The 21,918-nt window shown below is 43.4% G+C and overlaps 1 protein-coding gene across 8 annotated transcripts in view; it reads right to left on the reverse strand.

The window, feature by feature from the left end:
• Nucleotides 1-294: 294 nt before the first annotated feature.
• LOC143963026 (myocyte-specific enhancer factor 2A homolog) overlaps nt 295-21,918 on the reverse strand; it is a 282,759-nt gene continuing 261,135 nt past the window's right edge. For 5 of the 8 annotated variants that reach the window (XM_077472570.1, XM_077472574.1, XM_077472575.1 and 2 more), the window contains 4 exons: nt 19,522-19,545; nt 12,229-12,355; nt 5,860-5,986; nt 295-1,280 (listed from right to left, as the gene is read on the reverse strand). In XM_077472570.1, the coding sequence (XP_077328696.1) occupies nt 917-1,280; nt 5,860-5,986; nt 12,229-12,355; nt 19,522-19,545 (642 nt within the window). In that variant the 3' untranslated portion in view covers nt 295-916. The remainder of the gene's footprint in view (nt 1,281-5,859; nt 5,987-12,228; nt 12,356-19,521; nt 19,546-21,918) is intronic. The other 3 variants (XM_077472573.1, XM_077472576.1, XM_077472577.1) reach the window with 1 other exon arrangement.

Genomic DNA, 21,918 nt, shown 5'->3' on the forward strand with positions numbered 1-21,918 from the left:
TTTTTTTTTTTCCTTTAAAACGCGGTTAGACGTATAGATCTTTAAAAAGAAAAAAAATCTCATGCTCCCCCCCCCCCCCCCCCCGAAAACCCAATTTTTATTTATATATATATATATATTTTTTTTAAGTCACACACTTGACAAGAAACCTCCATTCTCTCTTTTACGATTGCGGTTTGTGTTGAGCGTGCAAAAATAGACTGTGTGGCTTAAGCCCTTCATATACTCCTACTGTGAGGGGGGGAGATTTAGGCATGGTTGTGTAGGATAAAACATTTACATATACACTATTGCTTTCTTTTGTTTCCTGCTTTCGGGTTTTTATTCCTGCTACAAAGCCACGTCTTTAAATGGCCTGCCTACACAAGGGGCTAAGGACAGATAGCTTTGTACTGTATAAACCTCTTGGCAGAGGGGGATGTCGAGTCAGTCACGGTGGTTAAAGGGTCTTACAACCATACTACAAAGATGTATTTTCACAAATCCCCATCCCTGTCTATATATATATATATATATATATATATATATATATATATATATATATATATAAAATCGTCCCTTTACTATTGCAGTCTCAACGTGGTACAGTACAAAATTCAGATTTTACTGTGTTCTCTCCAGGAAAAAAGGGTCAAACTCCATGTAAGTGCCACATTGCCACGTAATATTGTAGGTCTGTATACAGTCATTTGCAGCAGGTACCTGATAGAATTTGTGTTAAAACACAACTGAGCACACAGAGACACAAAAAAGATGAGGCTTGTGCATGTGTGACATAACTCTCTTTTTATATATACATATATATATATTTTTTTAATATATATATATCTATATAAAGGGTTCTGCATCCTCTGGAAAAAGAAAACAGTTTTTGATATGCATGGAGCTCAGCCACAGAAGAGGACATAAAAACCTTTTATGTCACCCAGGCATCCATCCTCATTCGTTTCATGGAGGGGCTGTCCCTGTCTTCAGTGTTGGGATTTCTTCCCATGGTGACAGGAGAGTGGAAATCATTGCGAACATCCTCTCGATCGCTCCCGTCGTAGGAGCTGCTGGAGCTACTCAGGCTGTCCACGGGAGATCTCCCCATTTCTGGACGAGCCTGGGGTTGATGGTGCTGTGGTTGCTGCTGCTGCTGCTGTTGTTGTTGTTGCTGTGGAGGAAACCCGGTGGAGGTCACTCTGTCACGTGGAGGAGAGATCGGCTCCGATTTGATGTGGATGTTTTGGTTGGTATTGATGGATAAGTTTGAACCCTGAGATAGCTGCCCGCCAGCCCTGTGAAATACAAAGACAAAAAATTGCATAAATGAAGGAAGGTGGATGCACGTCATTTTTAATTATGAAGGCAGTAGATGTTCATTCATCATTACAAATCTAGCAAAAGTATAATAGAAACATGGAAAGTACTACAGCCCTGGCCAAAAGTTTTGAGAATGACACACATTAACTTTCACAAAGTCTGCTGCTTCATGGTTTTTAGATTTTTTTTGTCAGATCTGACTATGGTATACTGAAGTAAAATTACAAGCATTTCATAAGTGCCAAAGGCTTTTATTGACAATTACATTGAGTTTCTGCAGAGTCAACATTTGCAGTGTTGACCCTTCTTTTTCAAGACCTCTTCAATTCGCCACGGCATGCTGTCAGTCAACTTCTGGGCCACATCCTGACTGATTGCTGACCATTCTTGCATAATCAATGCTTGGAGTTTGTCAGAATTTGTGGGATTTTTGTTGTTCAACCGCCTCCTAAAAGGTTTAACCACAAGTTCTCAATGGGATTAAGGTCTGGGGAGTTTCCTGGCCAAAGACCCAAAATTTAGAGGTTTTGTTCCCAAAGCCACTTGGTTATCACTTTTGCCTTATGACAAGGTGCTCCATCATACTGGGAAAGGCATTGTTCCCCAAACTGTTCTTGGATGGTTGGGAAAAGTTGCTCTCGGAGGATGTTTTTGTACCATTCTTTATTCATGGCGGTGTTATTAGGAAAATTTGTGAGTGAGCCCACTCCCTTGGCTGGGAAGCAACCCTACACACAAATGGTCTCAGGAGGCTTTACTGTTGGCATGACACAGGACTGATGGTAGCGCTCATCTTTTCTTCTCAAGACAAAGTTTTTTTCTGGATGACCCAAACAATTGGGATAGGGAATTAGAGAAAATTACTTTACCCCAGTCCTCAGCAGTCCAATCCCTGTACCTTTTGCAGAATATCAGTCTGTCCTTGATGTTTTTCCTTGAGAGAAGTGGGTACTTTGCTGCCCTTCTTGACACCAGGCCATCCTCCATAAGTCATCTTCTCACTGTGCATGCAGATGCATTCACACCTGTCTGCAGCCACTCATGAGCAAGCTCTACACTGGTGGTGCCCCGATCCCGCAGCTGAATCAACTGTAGGAGATGGATCTGGTGCTTGCTGGACTTTCTTAGGCGCCTTATTAAAGCCTTCTTCACAACAATTGAACCTCTCTCCTTGAAGTTCCTTATGATCCGATAAATGGTTGATTTAGGTGCAATCTTAGCAGCCACAATATCCTTACCTGTGCATCCCTTTCTGTGGAAATCAATGATGGCTGCACATGTTTCCTTGCAGGTAATCATGGTGAACAGAGAAAGAACAATGATTTCAAGCACCATCCTCCTTTTAAAGCTTCCAGTCTGTTATTATAACTTAATCAGCATTACAGAGTGATTTCCAGCCTTGTCCTCGTCGATACTGATATCTGTGTTAATGAGAATCACTGACATGATGTCAGCTGGTCCATTTGTGGCAGGGCTGAAATGTTTTTTGGGAGATTAAATTAATTTTCATGGCAAAGAGGGACATTGCAATTCATCCGATTAGTCTTCAGAACATTCTGGAACATATGCAAATTGCCATAATAAAAACTGAGGCAGCAGACTTTGTGAAGTTAATGTTTGCATCATTCTAAAAACTGGGCAGGGGTGTATGTAACCCATACCTAGCCTCCCAAACCTGTATGAGGAAAGTTCCAATGATCAACAGATGATTATGTACTGGACACCTTCCTACATACCTCCATCTCAAAGTCAATATTACAAAACTCAGAGGCTGTGAGGTCCTAATCAGAATTTTAGATCTTTGATCTGTCTCTATAAACAATATCATGTTAAGGGGGCCATAAGACATGGCCATGCATCTCTCTGCAAAAGGGATGCGTTACTTCCTAAACTAGAATACATTTATTCGTCCATAGAACATGCCTCAACTGGGTGTCCTCATTAATGCGGCTGTAAAGTCAGAAGCTTTTCTATCTTAATGCATTCTATGCATTAAGATCAAAAGCCTTGTGTGCAGCAGCCCCCCCCCCCCCCCCCCCCAAGACTTACCTGAGGTCCCTCTCTGTCCAGCAATGTCCATGAGTGTGTCAGCCATCCGAGATTCTTCCTCCTGATTGGCTGAGACACAGCAGCAGCGCCATTGGCTCCCACTGCTGTCAAAGTCAGCTAGACAATCAGGAGGGGGGGGGGGTGGGGCTCTGTGTCTGAATGAACACAGGGAGCTGTGACTTGGCTCAGGTGCTCACATAGCAAGCTGCTTGCTGTGGGGGCACTCAACAGAAAAGAGGGGTCAGGATCAAAGAAGAGGGAACCAAAAAGATGAGGTTCCAGGCTGCTCTGTGCAAATCCACTACAACAGAGCAGGAAATTATATTAGGTTTGTTATATTTATAGGGGGGAAAAAATGAGACTTTAAATGTGGCCCAGCATTTTAAAACCCCCGACTCTGTCCATGATACTGCATCGTGACACAGAGACCACACCCCCATATGTTATGACATCATGGACTTATGTGCAATGGCACTGGCACGTGCTGACACTTAGTTCATACTATGTAGAGGACATGAGGAGCACCATTGAAGTGCACATGTGCTTAGACTATGGGCAACAAACTATTTACGTTGTTCATAAGCAGTAAAAGAACTTTAGGCTGCTTTCACACTGAGGCGCTTTACAGGTACTATAGCGCTAAAAATAGCACCTGTAAAGAGCCTCTCTGCACTGGCAGAGCACTAAAAAAAAAAGTCCTGCAAGCAGCATCTTTGAGGCGCTGTAGGAGCCGTTTATACACCGCTCCTAAAGCCCCACTGCCCATTGAAATCAATGGGCAGCTGCACTTTGCAGACGCTTTTAATCCTTTTTCGGCCGTTAGCGGGGGTTAAAAGCGTCCGGCTAGCCACCAAACAGCGCCCCAAAAACTTACAGTAAAGCACCGCTATAAATAACAGCACTTTACCGCCAACGCCCCAGTGTGAAAGTAGACTTACAATAAAAGATCACTGACCTCTCTAGCTGCTTGTTCTGTGACATAATTTATTCTCAAAAATCCAAACAAAGACTGGATTTCTAACAGCTTAGAAACATCTGGTTGTTTACATTAGAGGGTTGGTAGATTGCCGAGATCCTGCTCTCCACAGAAAATAGCTGAGAATGTTCCAATTTCTCTCCAATGCCGAATAGCTACATAGGTGGATGGGGGCTTTTTTTTTACAGTAGTTATTCAGAATATGTAAAAACATGTGCAGTCTGGACACAGGTTCACGTTAAATAAAATCTATCTTTTTTTGTTTTGCTGTTGTGTCTCCTACTAATACTTTGTACTATGTTTCTAGGTGCTAACCCTAGATATGTAGTCCAAAATGTACCCCTTCTCCGGCTGCAGCCGACTCAACAGCTGAGACAAAACCTTCATAAAAGAAGCAGGTTTTGGATTTTGCCAAAATAGGTGTCAGGAAGAGCAATGCAGAGAGGGTGGGGAGTGGCAGCCCCAGGGCTACTGATAAGGTAGTACAACCGGCCCTGTTGTATTTGGCCCAGGGCAGCTTTATTGTTCATTTCTGATTACATGAAGAATTGGATTTTACTAGACCACACCCTAATGCCACGTACACACGATCTGAATTTCGGCCAGCAAAAGACCGAAGAGAGCTTTTCATCGGAAAATGCGACCGTGTGTACGCTCCATCAGAATTTAGCTGGCTGAATTCCCGCCAGCAAAAATTTGAGAGCATGTTCTCAATTTTTCCAACGGAAAAACTTTCTATCGAAAATTTTGATCGTGTGTATGCAATTCCGACGCGCAAAAACTCAGGCATGCTCAGATTCAACTACAAGATGGAAGCTATTCCCTACTGGGTATTGAACTTCCTTTTTCTAGTCCAGTCGTACGTGTTGTACTTCACCGTGTTCTTGACGGTTGGAATTTGGTGTGACCGTGTGTATGCAAGACAGCTTGTGCAAGATCCCGTCGGAATTCCATTTTGAAAACCATCAGAGTTTTTTCCCACCAAAATTCCGATCATGTGTATGCGGCATAATACTTGATCATTAGGGCTTAAATTACATTTTACTGGGCCTCATCAGGTTAACAGATCAGTCCAGGAGGTAGGAACAGAAAAGGGACTTTTTTAAATTTTATTTTTGGGGTGTAAGCTGATGAAGTCTGTGCTGCTTTCTGCTGCACACGGGGGTTGTAGGTGTGATTGGGGGGGGGGGGGGGGATCAGCAGGGTTGTATGGGGCCTTATGATCTCTAACAGCAGCCCTGGTCAGCCCCTTCATTCCTCTTACTGCTGCTGGCCTGGGAAAAGTGCTGAGAGCTGAGACAATGAATAATGAAGCATCTGTCTTCTTTCTAGCTGTTGTCTGGTCAGCTGTGGCAGGTGAGGATGCAGTTCAGGTGCACTTAGTGAGAGGAAGCACCTAGCCAATCTGATCCCTCACCAAAGTTACTTTCCCCAAATTTAGATAGAAGTATAGTTATGCTTTCAAATTTTCACAAGAGCACAAAACTCATTTGCCTAGGTACGCAACATAAATTTGAAATGGTACTCACATAAGGGAGTTGAGGGCTGCTTGTCCTAAGTGATGCTGCTGCCAGGCAGACACTTGTCCAATCTGCAGCATTCCTGGAGAGTTAAACCCTTGTAGAACAGAAAGGTCCGCACTGGTAAGAGGATAATCTGGACAAGAATAAAAAGAGCAAAACTTTGTTATTTCAAGAAATGTACAACTATTTTGGGACCACGCTGATATTAAAAAATATATAAATAAAAGATAAAAAAAGAAGCTAAAAGGTGTTTGGATTTATTTATTTTTTAACTCCAGTTCTTCTTACTGAAAAATATGATAAGGAGGACTTTAATAAATTCAAGTTGGTACCTTTGTTTCCTATAAAATGGCCCATACTATATTTGATATGAAATACATCAAACCGACTCTGGACGGTAGCCTGCCTTCTTTTCAGAATCTCACATCAGCCATATATTCAGTCTAATAATTTATCCAGGGGTGGACAAATCAAAGCTTAAAGAGTTGTAAAGGTTTGCGTTTTTCCACCTTAATGCCTAGGATGAAAACACCTGGCAATGACGGCCCCCCCAGCCCCCCCCCCTCCGTTTATTTACCTGAGCCAGTTCACCTACTGTGCACGCCCCCCCCCCCCCCCGGGCGTCCTCTTCTTCACAGAGTCTGGCCATGGATTGGATAGATAGGATAGATTGATTGCAGCGCAGCCATTGGCTCACGCTGCTGTCAATCACATCCAATGATGCGGCCCTGGGGAGGGGGGGCGGGACTGAGTCATACACGCTGTGTCTATGGACGTGTTTATGACAGGGAGCGCTCCCGCAAACTAACCCCCTCGGGAAAGTGCTTCCCAGAGGAGGGGTTAGCTATTGCAGGGAGGAGCCGAGACAGCCACCGAGGCACCCCAGAACAGGAGGATCGGGGCCACTCTGTGCAAAATGAACTGCACAGTGGAGGTAACAGCACAAGGGACATTACTTGCCTTCAGTGAAATGTTTGCCGTGTCCTCCTTTTGCGGAAATCTTCCTTCTCAGATTTCCCCCAGCCCCTCTGCCATAATCTTCCGGTGTAGGGGGGATTAACAGAACTAAGGGGCTGTAACAGGGCTCTCATCAAGAGTGCCTGCCTATGCCAGTCCACCCAGCTGCTCCATTTTATAGAAGCCGTAACTACACTTTCTATAAATAAAACATGATCTATGAATGGAGGGGGCGGATGATTGAAAGACCTGCCCCCTGAATTCATAGATGAAGTTTAATTCATAGCTGAAGCAACAGCTTCTATGAATGGAGCAACTGGGCAGAGGAGTGCCCGTCACAATCAATTATTCTGCCAAATTCAGACCTTAGATGGGCAGAGAACCATCACAATCAATTATTCTCCCAAATTCAGACCTTAGAAGCAGAATATTTGGCATTTTACTGAGCAACCAGGAGAGGACTGGGCTCGGGGGGATTTGCCTCCTAGAACACCACAAATATGAGAGCTGTACCAAAAGTAATGCAAAATTTGGGTATACCATATTGGTAGAGTAACTTTTCCCCTATAGCAACGCCTTTTTTTCCATTGCAGCTAAATAATGGATCCCAAGCAGAAGCCGTCACTGATGGAGAGGTGCCAACATCCACATAAAACTATAGAATGTCTATGTAGATTACACCATTGAGAAGAGCAATATCTTGTCATTGGTGACTCTTGTCCATGGTGTCATCTTTGTAAACATTCTGTAGCCTTCTGTAGATTTCGGACAGCCCGCACCCCTCCATCAAGAACTCATTTTGCTGCTGCTTGGAATCCATTATTTACCTTCAATGAAAAGGAAAAGAAAAAAGAAAAGAAGGAAAAAGAGTTACTATACAGGAAGAGGTAAATTACCAACCAACATATGAAATTTCAACTACATACAGTGCCTTGCGAAAGTATTCGGCCCCCTTGAACTTTTCAACCTTTTGCCACATTTCAGGCTTCAAACATAAAGATATAAAATTTAAATTTTTTGTGAAGAATCACCAACAAGTGGGACACAATTGTGAAGTGGAACGAAATCTATTGGATTTTTGAAACTTTTTTAACTAATAAAAAAAATGAAAAGTGGGGCGTGCAAAATTATTCGGCCCCCTTGCGTTAATACTTTGTAGAGCCACCTTTTGCTGCGATTACAGCTGCAAGTCGCTTGGGGTATGTCTCTATCAGTTTTGCACATCGAGAGACTGAAATTCTTGCCCATTCTTCCTTGCAAAACAGCTCGAGCTCAGTGAGGTTGGATGGAGAGCGTTTGTGAACAGCAGTTTTCAGCTCTTTCCACAGATTCTCGATTGGATTCAGGTCTGGACTTTGACTTGGCCATTCTAACACCTGGATACGTTTATTTGTGAACCATTCCTTTGTAGATTTTGCTGTATGTTTGGGATCATTGTCTTGTTGGAAGATAAATCTCCGTCCCAGTTTCAGGTCTTTTGCAGACTCCAACAGGTTTTCATCCAGAATGGTCCTGTATTTGGCTGCATCCATCTTCCCCTCAATTTTAACCATCTTCCCTGTCCCTGCTGAAGAAAAGCAGGCCCAAAACATGATGCTGCCACCACCATGTTTGACAGTGGGGATGGTGTGTTGAGGGTGATGAGCTGTGTTGCTTTTACGCCAAACATATCGTTTTGTATTGTGGGCAAAAAGTTGGATTTTTGATTTCATCTGACCAGAGCACCTTCTTCCACATGTTTGGTGTGTCTCCCAGGTGGCTTGTGGCAAACTTTAGACGAGACTTTTTATGGATATCTTTGAGAAATGGCTTTCTTCTTGCCACTCTTCCATAAAGGCCAGATTTGTGCAGTGTACGACTGATTGTTGTCCTATGGACAGACTCTCCCACCTCAGCTGTAGTTCTCTGCAGTTCATCCAGAGTGATCATGGGCCTCTTGGCTGCATCTCTGATCAGTCTTCTCCTTGTCTGAGCTGAAAGTTTAGAGGGATGGCCAGGTCTTGGTAGATTTGCAGTGGTCTGATACTCCTTCCATTTCAAAACGATCACTTGCACAGTGCTCCTTGGGATGTTTAAAGCTTGGGAAATCTTTTTATATCCAAATCCGGCTTTAAACTTCTCCACAACAGTATTACGGACCTGCCTGGTGTGTTCCTTGGTCTTCATGATGCTCTCTGCGCTTTCAACAGAACCCTGAGACCATCATAGAGCAGGTGCATTTATACAGAGACTTGATTACACACAGGTGGATTCTATTTATCACCATCAGTCATTTAGGACAACATTGGATCATTCAGAGATCCTCGCTGAACTTCTGGAGTGAGTTTGCTGCACTGAAAGTAAAGGGGCCGAATAATTTTGCACACACCACTTTTCAGTTTTTTATTTGCTAAAAAAGTTTAAAATATCCAATAGATTTCATTCCACTTCACAATTGTGTCCCACTTGTTGGTGATTCTTCACAAAAAAATAAAAATTTTATATCTTTATGTTTGAAGCCTGAAATGTGGCAAAAGGTTGAAAAGTTCAAGGGGGCCGAATACTTTCGCAAGGCACTGTATGTAAAGTAATAAACTTATGCCCACTTATACAGTGGTGTGAAAAAGTAATTGCCCCCTAAACCTAATAACTGGTTGTGCCACCCACCCTTGGCAGCAACAACTGCAATCAAGAGTTTGCATTAACTGGCAACGAGTCTTTCACATTGCTGTGGAGGAGTTTTGGTCCACTATTCTTTGCAGAATTGTTTTAATTCAGCCACATTGGAGGGTTTTCCCAACATGAACAGCCTGTTTAAGGTCATGCCAAAGCATCTCAGTCAGATTAAAGCCTGGATTTTGACTAGGCCATTTTAAAACCTTAATTTTGTTTTTTTCGGAGCCATTCCGAGGTGGACTTGCTGGTGTGTTTCGGATCATTGTCCTGCTGCATAACCCAAGTGTGCTTGAGGTCAGGAACTGATATCCGAGACATTCTCCTTTAGGATTTTCTGGTAGAGCACATAATTCATGGTTCCACCAATGATGGGAAGACGTTCAGGTCCTGAAGTTGCAAAGCAGCCCCAGACCATCACACTACCACCACCATGTGTGACTGTTGGTACAATGTTCTTTATATCAAATGCTGTGTTAGTTTTACACCAGATGTAATGGAACGCACACCTTCCAAAAAGTTCAATTTTTGTCTCACCAGTCCACAGAATATTTGCCCAAAAGTCTTGGGGATAATCAAGATGTTTTTTGACAAATGCGAGACAACCATTTGTTCTTTTTTGGTCAGCAGTGGCTTTGGCCTTGGAACTCTCTTATGGAGGCCATTTTTGCCCAGTGTCTTTCTTATTGTTAAATCATTGAACACTGACCTTACCTGAAGCAAGTGAGGCCCTGCAGTTCTTTAGATGTTCTGGGTTCTTATGACCTCCTGGATGAATTGTCTTTGTGCTCTTGGAGAAATTTTGGTAGGCCGGCCACTCCTGTTTTTTTCCATTTGTGGATAATGGCTCTCACTGTGGATCATTGGGAGTGCCAAAGCCTTAGAAATGGCTCTGTAACCCTTTCCAGACTGATACATATAAATTACTTTGTTTCTCATCTGTTCTTGAATTTCTTTAGATCGTGGCATGGTGTTGCTTTTTAGATCTTTTAGCGCAGTGGTCATCAACCCTGTCCTCAGGGCCCACTAACAGGCCAGGTTTGCAAGTAACTGAAATACATCACAGGTGATATCATTTGCAGCTCAGTGATTGCAGTATTCTAGTCTTTATCTCCCCAATGTAATAAATAAAACTTGCACTGTTAGTGGGCCCTGAGGACAGGGTTGATGACCACTGTTTTAGCGTGCTTCACTTTGTCAGACAACTTCTATTTAGGTGATTTCTTGATTCAACAGGTCTGGCAGTAATAAGGCCTGGGTGTGGCAAGTGAAATTTAACTCAGCTTTCCAAATAGGGCCAGGCAAGTTTGGACAGCTTTTTTTCACATAATAAATTAAATCATTTATAAACTGCTGAAGTCCCACACTGCCCAGTACCATGTTTATGCTGATGACACCCAGGTTTACCTGAAGATTCCTAGGAACCGAATGGCTGATGCCACCCTTGCCAGTTGTTTGGAGGCCATCAACACATGGATGTCTGCTAACTTCCTGAAACTTAATGGGGGCAAAACTGAGGTGATCATCTTCCGCGATCTGGCCACACCCTCCACCTTGGCCTCCCTCATTTGGTCCTGCTCTGGAGGTGGCCCCCCAGGTCTGTGATCTGGGATTTGTCCTAGATTCAGGTTTAATGCTGACTCCTCAGGTAAAAAAAAAGGTCATCAGTGCATGTCACTGGCAGCTAAAACTCCTGGGGGGGGGGGGGGGGGGGCACTGTTTAAATATCTGGATCTCTCGGACAGAAAAACTGTCATCTGTACCACGATAGGTAGCTGCCTAGACTACTGCAACTCTCTTTATCTGGGATTGCCAAAAATGCTAGTGCAGAAGCTTCAACTTATTCAAAATGCTGCGGCTAGGTTACTCATGGATGTCCCCTTGCATTGGCTGCCGGTCCACTATCGCATCTTATTTAAGATAGGTTGTATTATGTTTAAGATTATGAGAGGCCTGGCCCCAAGCCATCTCTGCTCTTGTTTTCATAAACGAGATCTTGTCAGATCATTCAGATCTACCGGTAGAGATCTCCTCTACATCTTGGTGCCCAGGAAGATCCGGTGTGGTGGTTGGGCCTTCTCCCACCAGGGTGCCGTACTATGGAATAACCTCCCTGTCGAGCTCCAGGAGGTCCCCACTATTCCGGTCTTCTGCGGGCTACTGAATACTTGGCTTTTCCTGCGTAGTCTCTCTCTTCTACTTTTCTGCCGCTCTCTGTGCTGCTTCTGGTCCCTGGGCCCTCTCTTCCCAGGAACTCCAATATAGGCGTAGGGACCCTTTGGGGTAAGACCATGCTATATTAAGATATCTCTCAACTCAACTCATTTAAAAACTGTATTTTGCGTTTATTTTGGTTATCTTTGTGTAATATTAAAATGTGTTTGATGATGTTATTAATTTAAGTGTGACCTATGCAAAAAAATAATAATCAGGAAAGGGGCAAATACTCCCCCATATACGCTTTAATCAGAGTGGGATCTGCTCACAGTTAATGGGCATTATGCAGTTAACCGAGAATACGGCTGCCATGCAGGGATTACGTTTGTTTTTCCCTCTGTAAACTGTGACTGAGTTCTATAGAAATGAATGGGACAACCAACTTGGTTCTCCCTTTAATCTCCACAGAGTTTAAAGAATGGCAAGTAAGATTCGATAGGAATAAACTTTTTACACTTTTTGAAAACATGTAAAAAAAATAAAAAATTTAAAAATACAGAAATCGGAAAATGGAAGGAAGTGGGGTAAACTGGATTGGGTAAAGCTTACCAGTATTGTAGGCAGTAGGCATGGCAGAGTAGACCAGACCCTGTGTGGCCAGACTAGGTGTAGTTACAGAGACAACTGGAGTTGCAAGAGACTGTGTGGACTGGGAGCTGCTTATCCTCTGTGTATTCTGTGAACAAGAAAAAGTAATGCGTAATCAGCAAAAAATATAAATGTTGCAGAAATGTCACGGTCACAGACAAGACACCAAAATTCCAAGCCAAATGATTCAAAGAAAGCCATCATGGTCCTGGACAATTAAAACTGATAGAGATAAAAAAAATAAAACAAATAAAACTTTATTGAAAACCATACATCTTAATCACATTAACATGCTGGGAGGCTGACAAGTCTTTGCTGCGAGAGGAAACAGCTGCTGAGAAACTTAAGAAGATGAACTGCTCCACAGTGCCTGCTGCTGCAAACGTCAGTTAGGACTTGTTTTGAAGGTTTGTTTGTGGCTTTTTAGGAATATGTAACTAATTGAATATCCATAGCCTGGCCACAGATTCAGTTTAAACCCACAAATGTCATCTCATAAGCAGGTGATAAAAAAAAATGGGATTATTTCATAAAAACGCAAATGCCCACAAAGCCATTGGAATCCATCAAACTAGAAAAATGGCACCTAATTGTTTTGGGCTTTAGACCTCTTTCACACGGCTGTGACTTAAAAAGTGTGCGATTTTACCATGATTTTAGGGCCGCGTTTTTGCCTTGATATCAGGGAATACCTGTGTGAACTTGAGGTCTATGGACCTCAACTCGCATGAAAGTCGGACCAAAGTAGTACAGGGACTACTTTGAACTCGGCACAACTTAAAGTCGCACATTTATCAATGGTTATCACGACTTGCCATGCAACTTTGCAGTCGCAAGACAAGTTGCACAAGTGTAAAAGGGGCATTAATGGCAGAAGTACAACGTCATTTTATAAAAAATATATTAATCTTTGCGTCAATATTAAAGTCTTATGAATAAAAATATATGTCTTTTGGCTGTTTTTCCATACAATTACATTACACCACCAACATAATACATAAGAGTTACAGTACAGTGAGGGGAAAAAAAGCATTTGATCCCCTGTTGATTTTGTACATTTGCCCACCGACAAAGAAATGATCAGTCTATAATTTTAATGGTTGGTTATAACAGTCAGAGACAGAACAACAAAAAAATTCAGAAAAACGCTTTTCAAAAGTTATAAATTGCATTTTAATGGGTGAAATAAGTATTTGACCCCTTCTCAAAACATGACTTGTACTTGGTGGCAACACCCTTGTTGGCAATCTCATAGGTCAGATGTTTCTTGTAGTTGGCCACCAGGTTTGCACACATCTCAGGAGGGATTTTGTCCCACTCCTGTTTGCATATCCTCTCTAAGTCATTAAGGTTTTGAGGCAGACATTTGGCAACTCAAACCTACAGCTCCCTCTACATACTTTCTATGGGATTAAGGTCTGAAGACGTTCTAGGCCACTCCAGGACCTTCATGTGCTTCTTCTTGAACCACTCCTTTGTTGCATTTTGTGTTTTGTGTTTTGGGTTATGGTCATGCTGGATCACCTATCCATGACCCATCTTCAATCCCCTGGCTGAGGGAAAGAGGTTCTCACCCAAGATATCACGGTACATGGCCCTGTCCATCGTCCCTTTGATGCAGTGAAGTTGTCCTGTCCCCTCCATGTTTGACGGTGAGGATGGTGATCTTGGGATCATGGGAAACTTTTTCTCCTCCAAACAGGCCGAATTGAGTTGATGCCAAAGAGTTTGATTTGGTCTCATCTGACCACAACACATTCACCCAGTTCTCCTCTCAATCATTCAGATGTTCATTAGCAAGTGTCAGACAGGCCTGTACATGTGCTTGAGCAAGGGGACCTTGCGGGCACTGCAGAATTTCAGTCCTTTGTGGCATAGTGTGTTACCAATTGTTTTCTTGGCGACTATGGTCCCAGCTGCCTTGAGATCATTGGCAAGATTCTCCTGTGTAGTTCTGGGCTCCTCACCATTCTCATGATCACTGAAACTCCACGAGGTGAGACTTTGCATAGAGCCCCAGACCGAGGGAGAGTGACCGTTATATGAGAGTGCTTCTAATCTCAGCTCATTACCTGTATAGAAGACACAAGAGAGCCAGAAATCTTGCTGATCGATAGGGGATTGAATACTTATTTCACTCAGTAAAATGCAAACAAATTTATAACTTTTTTGAAATGGGTTTTTCTAGATATTTTTGTTGTTATTCTCTCTAACATTGTTAAAAAAAAAAAAAAAAAAACTACCATTAAAGTTATAGGCTGATCATTTCTTTGTTAGTGGGCAAACGTACAAAATCAGCAGGGGATCAAATACTTTTTTCCCTCACTGTACCTTCTTACTGAAGGAGACAAGTGACTTTGAAAAGCCTGCTAAAAACGCTGCATTTCAAACTCTTTATGCAACTCTTATGTATTATGTTGGTATAATGCAATTACCGTATTTAATCGGCGTATAACATGCACTTTTCTTAAAATCAGGGGAAAATCATGGATGTGTGTTATACGCCGGTCCCCGCTGACTGTGAGCGGAGAGGAGCGAGCGCCGCCAACATACAGAAAGCAGAGTGCATTTGGCTAAACTCGGCTCCTCTCGCAGTCCCGCCCCTGACTGTGAGCAGAGCCGAGTCTGGCCGAATATACTCGGCTTTCTGTATGTCGCCGGCGATCGCTCATCTCCGTTCACAGTCAGCGGAAACGGGCGGGACTGCGAGAGGAGCTGAGTCTAGCCGAGTACACTCGGCTTTCTGTATGTCGCCGGCGCTCGCTCATCTCCGCTCACAGTCAGCGGAAACGGGCGGGACTGCGAGAGGAGCCGAGTCTACCCGAGTACACTCGGCTTTCTGTATGTCGCCGGCGCTCGCTCATCTCCGCTCACAGTCAGCGGAGATCGGTGCCAATTTTAAATAAATAATCAGTGGCTGCAAAGAGACTGCCAAGGCTGCAAAGGCACTGCACAAGGCTGCAGATGGACACTGGGCAAGACTGCAATGATGGACAAGGCTGCAGATGGACACTGATAAGGCTGCATTGATGGGCATTTAAATGTAAGTTTTTTTCCTTAAACTTCCCTCCTAAAATTGGGGTGCATGTTATACGCCAGTACGTGTTATACGCCAATAAATACGGTATATGGAAAAATATAAGACTAGACATTTTTTTTTATTCATAAGGTTTTATTATTATTGACACACAGATTTTTTTTTTTTTTTCAAAGCTGTTGTACTTCTACCAGACCCAAAGTCCCAAACAGGGGTAGATATCAGAGTGAATCCCTGCTGTGAGTAAATAGATACCAAACATGTCACACTTTAAAACTGCGCACACCTGTGCAACAGCGACAATGCCAATTTCACTATCCATAGGCTAAGCTTTAAAAGCCTTTACAGGTTACCACTTGAGATTTTTCAGAGGAGGTCTGGTGCTAGAATTTCTGTCCATGATCTGACATTTGCGGCGATAACTCACATGTGGGATGATCGCTGTTTGCGTGTGTGACCAAAACGCGTGCTCACCTTTGCGCGCAAGCATTGGAGGAACAGGGGCACCGTCATATTTTTTTTTTTTTAATGATTTCATTAATATTTTATTATTTTTGATTATTTTTATTGCTGTCACAAGGAATGTAAACATCCTTGTGACAGAAAAAGGCATGTGACAGGTACTTTGTAAGGAGAGATGTAATCCCTCCTCTGCACTTAAAAGCATTCAAAACACCAAGATCTGTGTTTCTGAATGCTTTTGATTTTCAAAAAGCTGGCGCTGATAGTTTGAGTAAACCGGAAGCGATTTCAAGTCATTGTTCGGCTAACTTCCAGACACGCTGGTTGGTAGCCTTGGTGTCTCCCAGTGGGACTGGAGAGCCCGAGAGAGGGGAGGGAGGAGGCAGGGGGAGACATCCCCTCCCGCTGCTTGCCATAGCAGCCAACTGAGCTACTTTGGTTGCTATTACAAAAGAGCCAACCGTCGGCTCTAAAAACCGGTACCGGGATGATGCAGGCATCATCATGATATAAACACCAAAAGTCCAGCAACGTATCAGTATGACGCTGGACGGGAAATGGTTAAGGGTAATTTTTTCTGAATAATAAAATTAATAACATAATTTTTTATGATTATCATTATCAATACTATTTAAAAATAATATTTCATATTTGCAAAAATCATATTTTTATATTGTTATCAATAATATTTAAAAAAATCATATTTTATATTTGTATATAATACCTATAATAATATTTGAAATTATCGTTATTATTATTATAGCATTTCAGCCTAGCAGCACTAAGGTTGTCGGTTCGCATCCCAATCTCGGCACTACCTGCCTGGAGTTTGCATGTTCTCCCTGTGCGGGTTTCCTCCGGGTACTCCAGTTTCCTCCCACATTCCAAAGATATGCTGGTAAGTTCATTGGCTCCTCTCTAAATTGGACCTAGTATGTGCATGCATGAATGTAAGTTAGGGACCTGAGATTGTAAGGTCCTTGAGGGCAGGGACTGATGTGAATATGTAATAAATATGTAAAGTGCTGCATAAATTGACAAGGCTATATGTACCTGTAATAAATAAACAATATATAAAAAAAGATTTTATATTTGATAATAATAATAATATAAAAGGCTGAACCTCACATCTCTGTATGCAATTCTACACAGAACCAACAGAGGGTAGTATTGTACTGATGTTACCAAGCAAAGACGGCACATTGATGATTTCAGTATGGAAGATAACAAGCATTTAAACCCAACAAAAAAACAAATAAAAAGGCAGCCTGCATATGTGAGAGAGCTGAACGAGGAAAGCATACATACACACATGCAAGCATTCCCATATGAACTTTCTGCTAGGGGGGCAGGCTTTGACATATGCATGAAAAACATAAGAACACAGTGTGCGCCACACAAATACTATATAGCAGAGCATGCCGCATGCAGCCCAGCGCGTTGTGAGGTTGTGATCTGTGAGCGGTAATTGAAATGGCAACGCTGACTATATTTGGCCAAAGGCACAAAGCTTGTTGCTTGCTCATGTTAGGAAAAATACCAAGATAATAATATTGCAAGGCCATGAAATTCTGCCAAAAGCTTTTTCTGAGAAAGGGAAATCTAGTTAATGCGTTGAGTAATTTGTGATAACAGTATCATAGTAAATTGTATTATAATCTAAAATAAAAAAAAAAAAAAAAAAAAAAAAGATTGAATGAAGGTTTTTTTTGTAGTTTCTTTGATCCTCCAAAATAAAGGTTAACCATCCTTCTCCTCTCCTCGCACTTTCCAAATACCTATCTCTTCCCTCAAGTGCCATAGGACTGGAGGGTCTGGGGTCTTCATAAACGCTCTTCCCCCAAGTATCATCAGATTGGAGGGTCTGGAGTCTTCATAAAAGCTCTTCCCCCAAGTATCATCAGATTGGGAGGTGTGGGGTCTGCACAAAATCTATTCCCCCCAGGTGCCATCAGATTGGAGGGTCTGGGGTCTTCATAAAAGCTCTTCCCCCAAGTATCATCAGATTGGAGAGTCTGGGGTCTTCATAAAAGCTCTTCCCCCAAGTATCATCAGATTGGAGAGTCTGGGGTCTTCATAAAAGCTCTTCCCCCAAGTATCATCAGATTGGAGAGTCTGGGGTCTTCATAAAAGCTCTTCCCCCAAGTATCATCAGATTGGAGAGTCTGGGGTCTTCATAAAAGCTCTTCCCCCAAGTGCCATCAGACTAGAAGGTCTAGGTTCTTCACAAAATCTCTCCCCCCCAAGTGCCATCAGACTAGAAGGTCTGGGTTCTTCACAAAATCTCCCCCTCCCCCCAAGTGCCATCAGACTAGAAGGTCTGGGTTCTTCACGAAATCCCCCTCCCCCCAAGTGCCATCAGACTAGAAGGTCTGGGTTCTTCACGAAATCCCCCCCCCCTCAAGTGCCATCAGACTAGAAGGTCTGGGTTCTTCACGAAATCCCCCCCCCCCCCCCAAGTGCCATCAGACTAGAAGGTCTGGGTTCTTCACGAAATCTCCCCCTCCCCCCAAGTGCCATCAGATTGGAGGGTCTGTCAGATTGGAAGGCCTAAGGTTAGTACATAATCCCCCCCCAAGTGCCATCACACTAGAAGGTATGGGGTCTGTACAAAACCTCTTCTCACAAAAATCCACCAGACTGGGGTCTTCAGAAAGTCCCTTCTCCCACGTGCCATCAGATTGGAAGGCCTGGGGTTGGTATAAAATGCCTTCTCCTCAAGTACAATCAAATAGGGTCTCGGTCCTATAAGAAAAAACAACTCTTATGCCCCATACACACAGTCAGACATTCCGACCACAAAATCCGTCAGATTTTTTCCGACGGATTTTGGCCGAAACTTGTCTTGCATACACACGGTCGCACAGAATTGTCTGAAAATCCGATCGTTTGGAAAGTGGTGACGTTCGTTGCGTACAACGGGACTACGTAGAGGCCAATAGCCAATAGCTTTGGTCTCGTAATTTGATCTGAGCATGCGTGGCACTTTGTCTGTTGGAATTCTCTACACACAATTGGAAGAAGTCTGACTGGATTTTGTTGTCGGAAAATTTTAGATCCTGCTCGCAAACTTTTTGCGTCGTAAATTAAAAGTCCGATAGAGCCCACACACGATCGGATTTTCTGACAATCTAGTCCGATCTGACTTTTTCCGCTGGAATTTCCAACCGTGTGTATGGGGCATTACTCCAAGTGCCATCAGATTGGAAGGTCTGGGGTCTATACAAAGGCTCACAAGATTACAATACGGGAGAGGTGGAGCTGGACTCGGGATGGGCAACAGAAATCATTCACACATTACTAATAAATATAACTAAAGAAGTGCGAAGAGAGAGCTCCGAGGACTCCGGCTTGCTCTGTGTACATAGCAGACTGCTGTCTGAGCCCTCCTGAGGAAGATGAGATCATTCACAGCTCTGACAAGAAATGACCTCACCAAGGATGATGTAACCTCATTGAAAGACAAAACAGTGAAGAGCTCCTGTACTAGGAGACTTGCGTATCTGAAAGGATGGTGATAGGGTAGTGCAGGGTGGGGGGATAGACACAAAAAAAAAAAACACAATGTGCATGTTTTTATCTGATGTTCCCCCTAAAAAAAGCAAAACAATAAGCAGATCCTCCACAGAAACAATGTACCCATCTCTTGTAATTAGTATCAATGTCAAGAGATCTTTTCAAAGCTTGCAAAGATTTTAAAGGGAACATCAGAATTGGTTATGTAGATGTGTCTATGAAGCACACACGTCACTCACCAAGTCTAATTCATCTTCCTCTGTCTGTACGGGAGTGAGGAAAAGTACAGATATGAAGGTTACAGTGTACAAGGATACAACCGCCACCATCAACCCATAGCACTGCTGTTTACAGAGAATTACATTGCACAGTATACAGTTTCCGCTACTATGACAGCATATAGTGAGGCCCCCGTTCAGATTTTGCGAAATGGGATCGAACGTTCCTACTATGCAATTTTGACATCATGATTTTCACATAATTCTGCATATCACACAGGGCAGCCCATTAAATTGATACCATTGATGGGGAACTATTCCTCCCATTGACACCAATGATGGGGAACTATTCCTCCCATTGACACCAATGATGGGGTGCTATTCCTCCCATTGACACCAATGATGGGGTGCTATTCCTCCCATTGACACCAATAATGGGGTGCTATTCTTCCCATTGACACCAATGATGGGGTGCTATTCTTCCCATTGACACCAATGATGGGGTGCTATTCTTCCCATTGACACCAATGATGGGGTGCTATTATTCCCATTGACACCAATGATGGGGTGCTATTCCTCCCATTGACACCAATGACGGGGTGCTATTCCTCCCATTGACACCAATGACGGGGTGCTGTTCCTATCATTGACACCAATGACGGGGTGCTATTCTTCCCATTGACACCAATGATGGGTTGCTATTCTTCCCATTGACACCAATGACGGGGTGCTATCCCTCCCATTGACATCAATGATGGGGTGCTATTCCTCCCATTGACATCAATGATGGGGTGCTATTCCTCCCATTGACACCAATGATGGGGTGCTATTCCTCCCATTGATACCAATGATGGGGTGCTATTCCTCCCATTGATACCAATGATGGGGTGCTATTCCTCCCATTGATACCAATGATGGGGTGCTATTCCTCCCATTGATACCAATGATGGGGTGCTATTCCTCCCATTGATACCAATGATGGGGTGCTATTCCTCCCATTGATACCAATGATGGGGTGCTATTCCTCCCATTGATACCAATGATGGGGTGCTATTCCTTCCACTGACACCGATGATGGGACACAATGCCTCATCACTAATATTAGTGTGAGGAATAGTTTATTCCCACTGACATCTGGGCATTTTGCAATCATACTGACAGACCAAGTCACCCCCCCCCCCATTTATATAAAAAACAGTAAACCTTTGTTTTGAAAGTTTGGTGACCCCTGGTACAAGAACAAGAAAATTACACATATACAATATCTCACAAGTGAGTACACCCCTCACATTTTTGTAAATATTTTCATGTGACAACACTGAAGAAATGACACTTGTCTACAATGTAAAGTAGTGAGTGTACAGCTTGTATAACAGTGTAAATTTTCTGTCCCCTCAAAATAACTCAACACACAGCCATTAATGTCTAAACCGCTGGCAACAAAAGTGAGTACACCCCTAAGTGAAAATGTCTAAATTGGGCCTAAAGTGTAAATTTTTTGTGTGGCCACCATTATTTTCCAGCACTGCCTTAACCCTCTTGGGCATGGAGGTCACCAGAGCTTCACAGGTTGCCACTGGAGTCCTCTTCCCCTCCTCCATGATGACATCACAGAGCTGGTGGATGTTGGAGACCTTGCGCTCCTCCACCTTCCGTTTGAGGATGCCTGGTCAGTCCATCCCCTTTACCCTCAGCTTATTTAGCAAAGCAGTGGTCGTCTTGGAGGCGTGTTTGGGGTAGTTGCGGCCCAGTCTCTGAAGGGAGGGGATCATGCTCTGCTTCAGTATGTCACAGTACATGTTGGCATTCATGGTTCCCTCAATGATCTGTAGCTCCCCAGTGCCGACAGCACTCATGCAGCCCCAGACCATGACACCCCCACCACCATGCGTGACTGTAGACAAGACTTTGCACTCCTCACCTGGTTGCCACCACACACGCTTGACACCATCTGAACCAAATAAGTTTATCTTGGTCTCATCAGACCACAGGACATGGTTCCAGTAATCCATGTACTTAGGCCTCTTTCACATGGCCGATCCATTCAGGTCCGCCTGTCAGTTTTTCAGGCGGACCCGAGCGGTGGCTCCATTGGATAGGTTTAGCTGATGACAGACACTGCGGTCCGTTGTCATGCGATCTCCCATAGGGGAGAGCGGCGCTCTGACAGGTCCGCCCCTACGCAGTGTGCAGAGATGGACCTGTCATCTTCCTGCTCAGCGGGGATCGACAGATCGATCCCCGCTGAGCAAGCGGATATCCACGGGGCGGATCAGCACTAATCCGCCCCGTGTGAAAGGACCCTTAGTCTGCTTGTCTTCAAACTGTTTGCGGGCTTTCTTTTGCATCATCTTTAGAAGAAGCTTCCTTCTGGGATGACAGCCATGCTGACCAAATTGATGCAGTGTGTGGCGTATG

Source organism: Lithobates pipiens, unplaced genomic scaffold (assembly GCF_037356315.1).
Source record: "Lithobates pipiens isolate NorthernLeopardFrog02 unplaced genomic scaffold, aLitPip1_a1.2 Scaffold_8, whole genome shotgun sequence".
Classification (NCBI taxonomy): domain Eukaryota; kingdom Metazoa; phylum Chordata; class Amphibia; order Anura; family Ranidae; genus Lithobates; species Lithobates pipiens.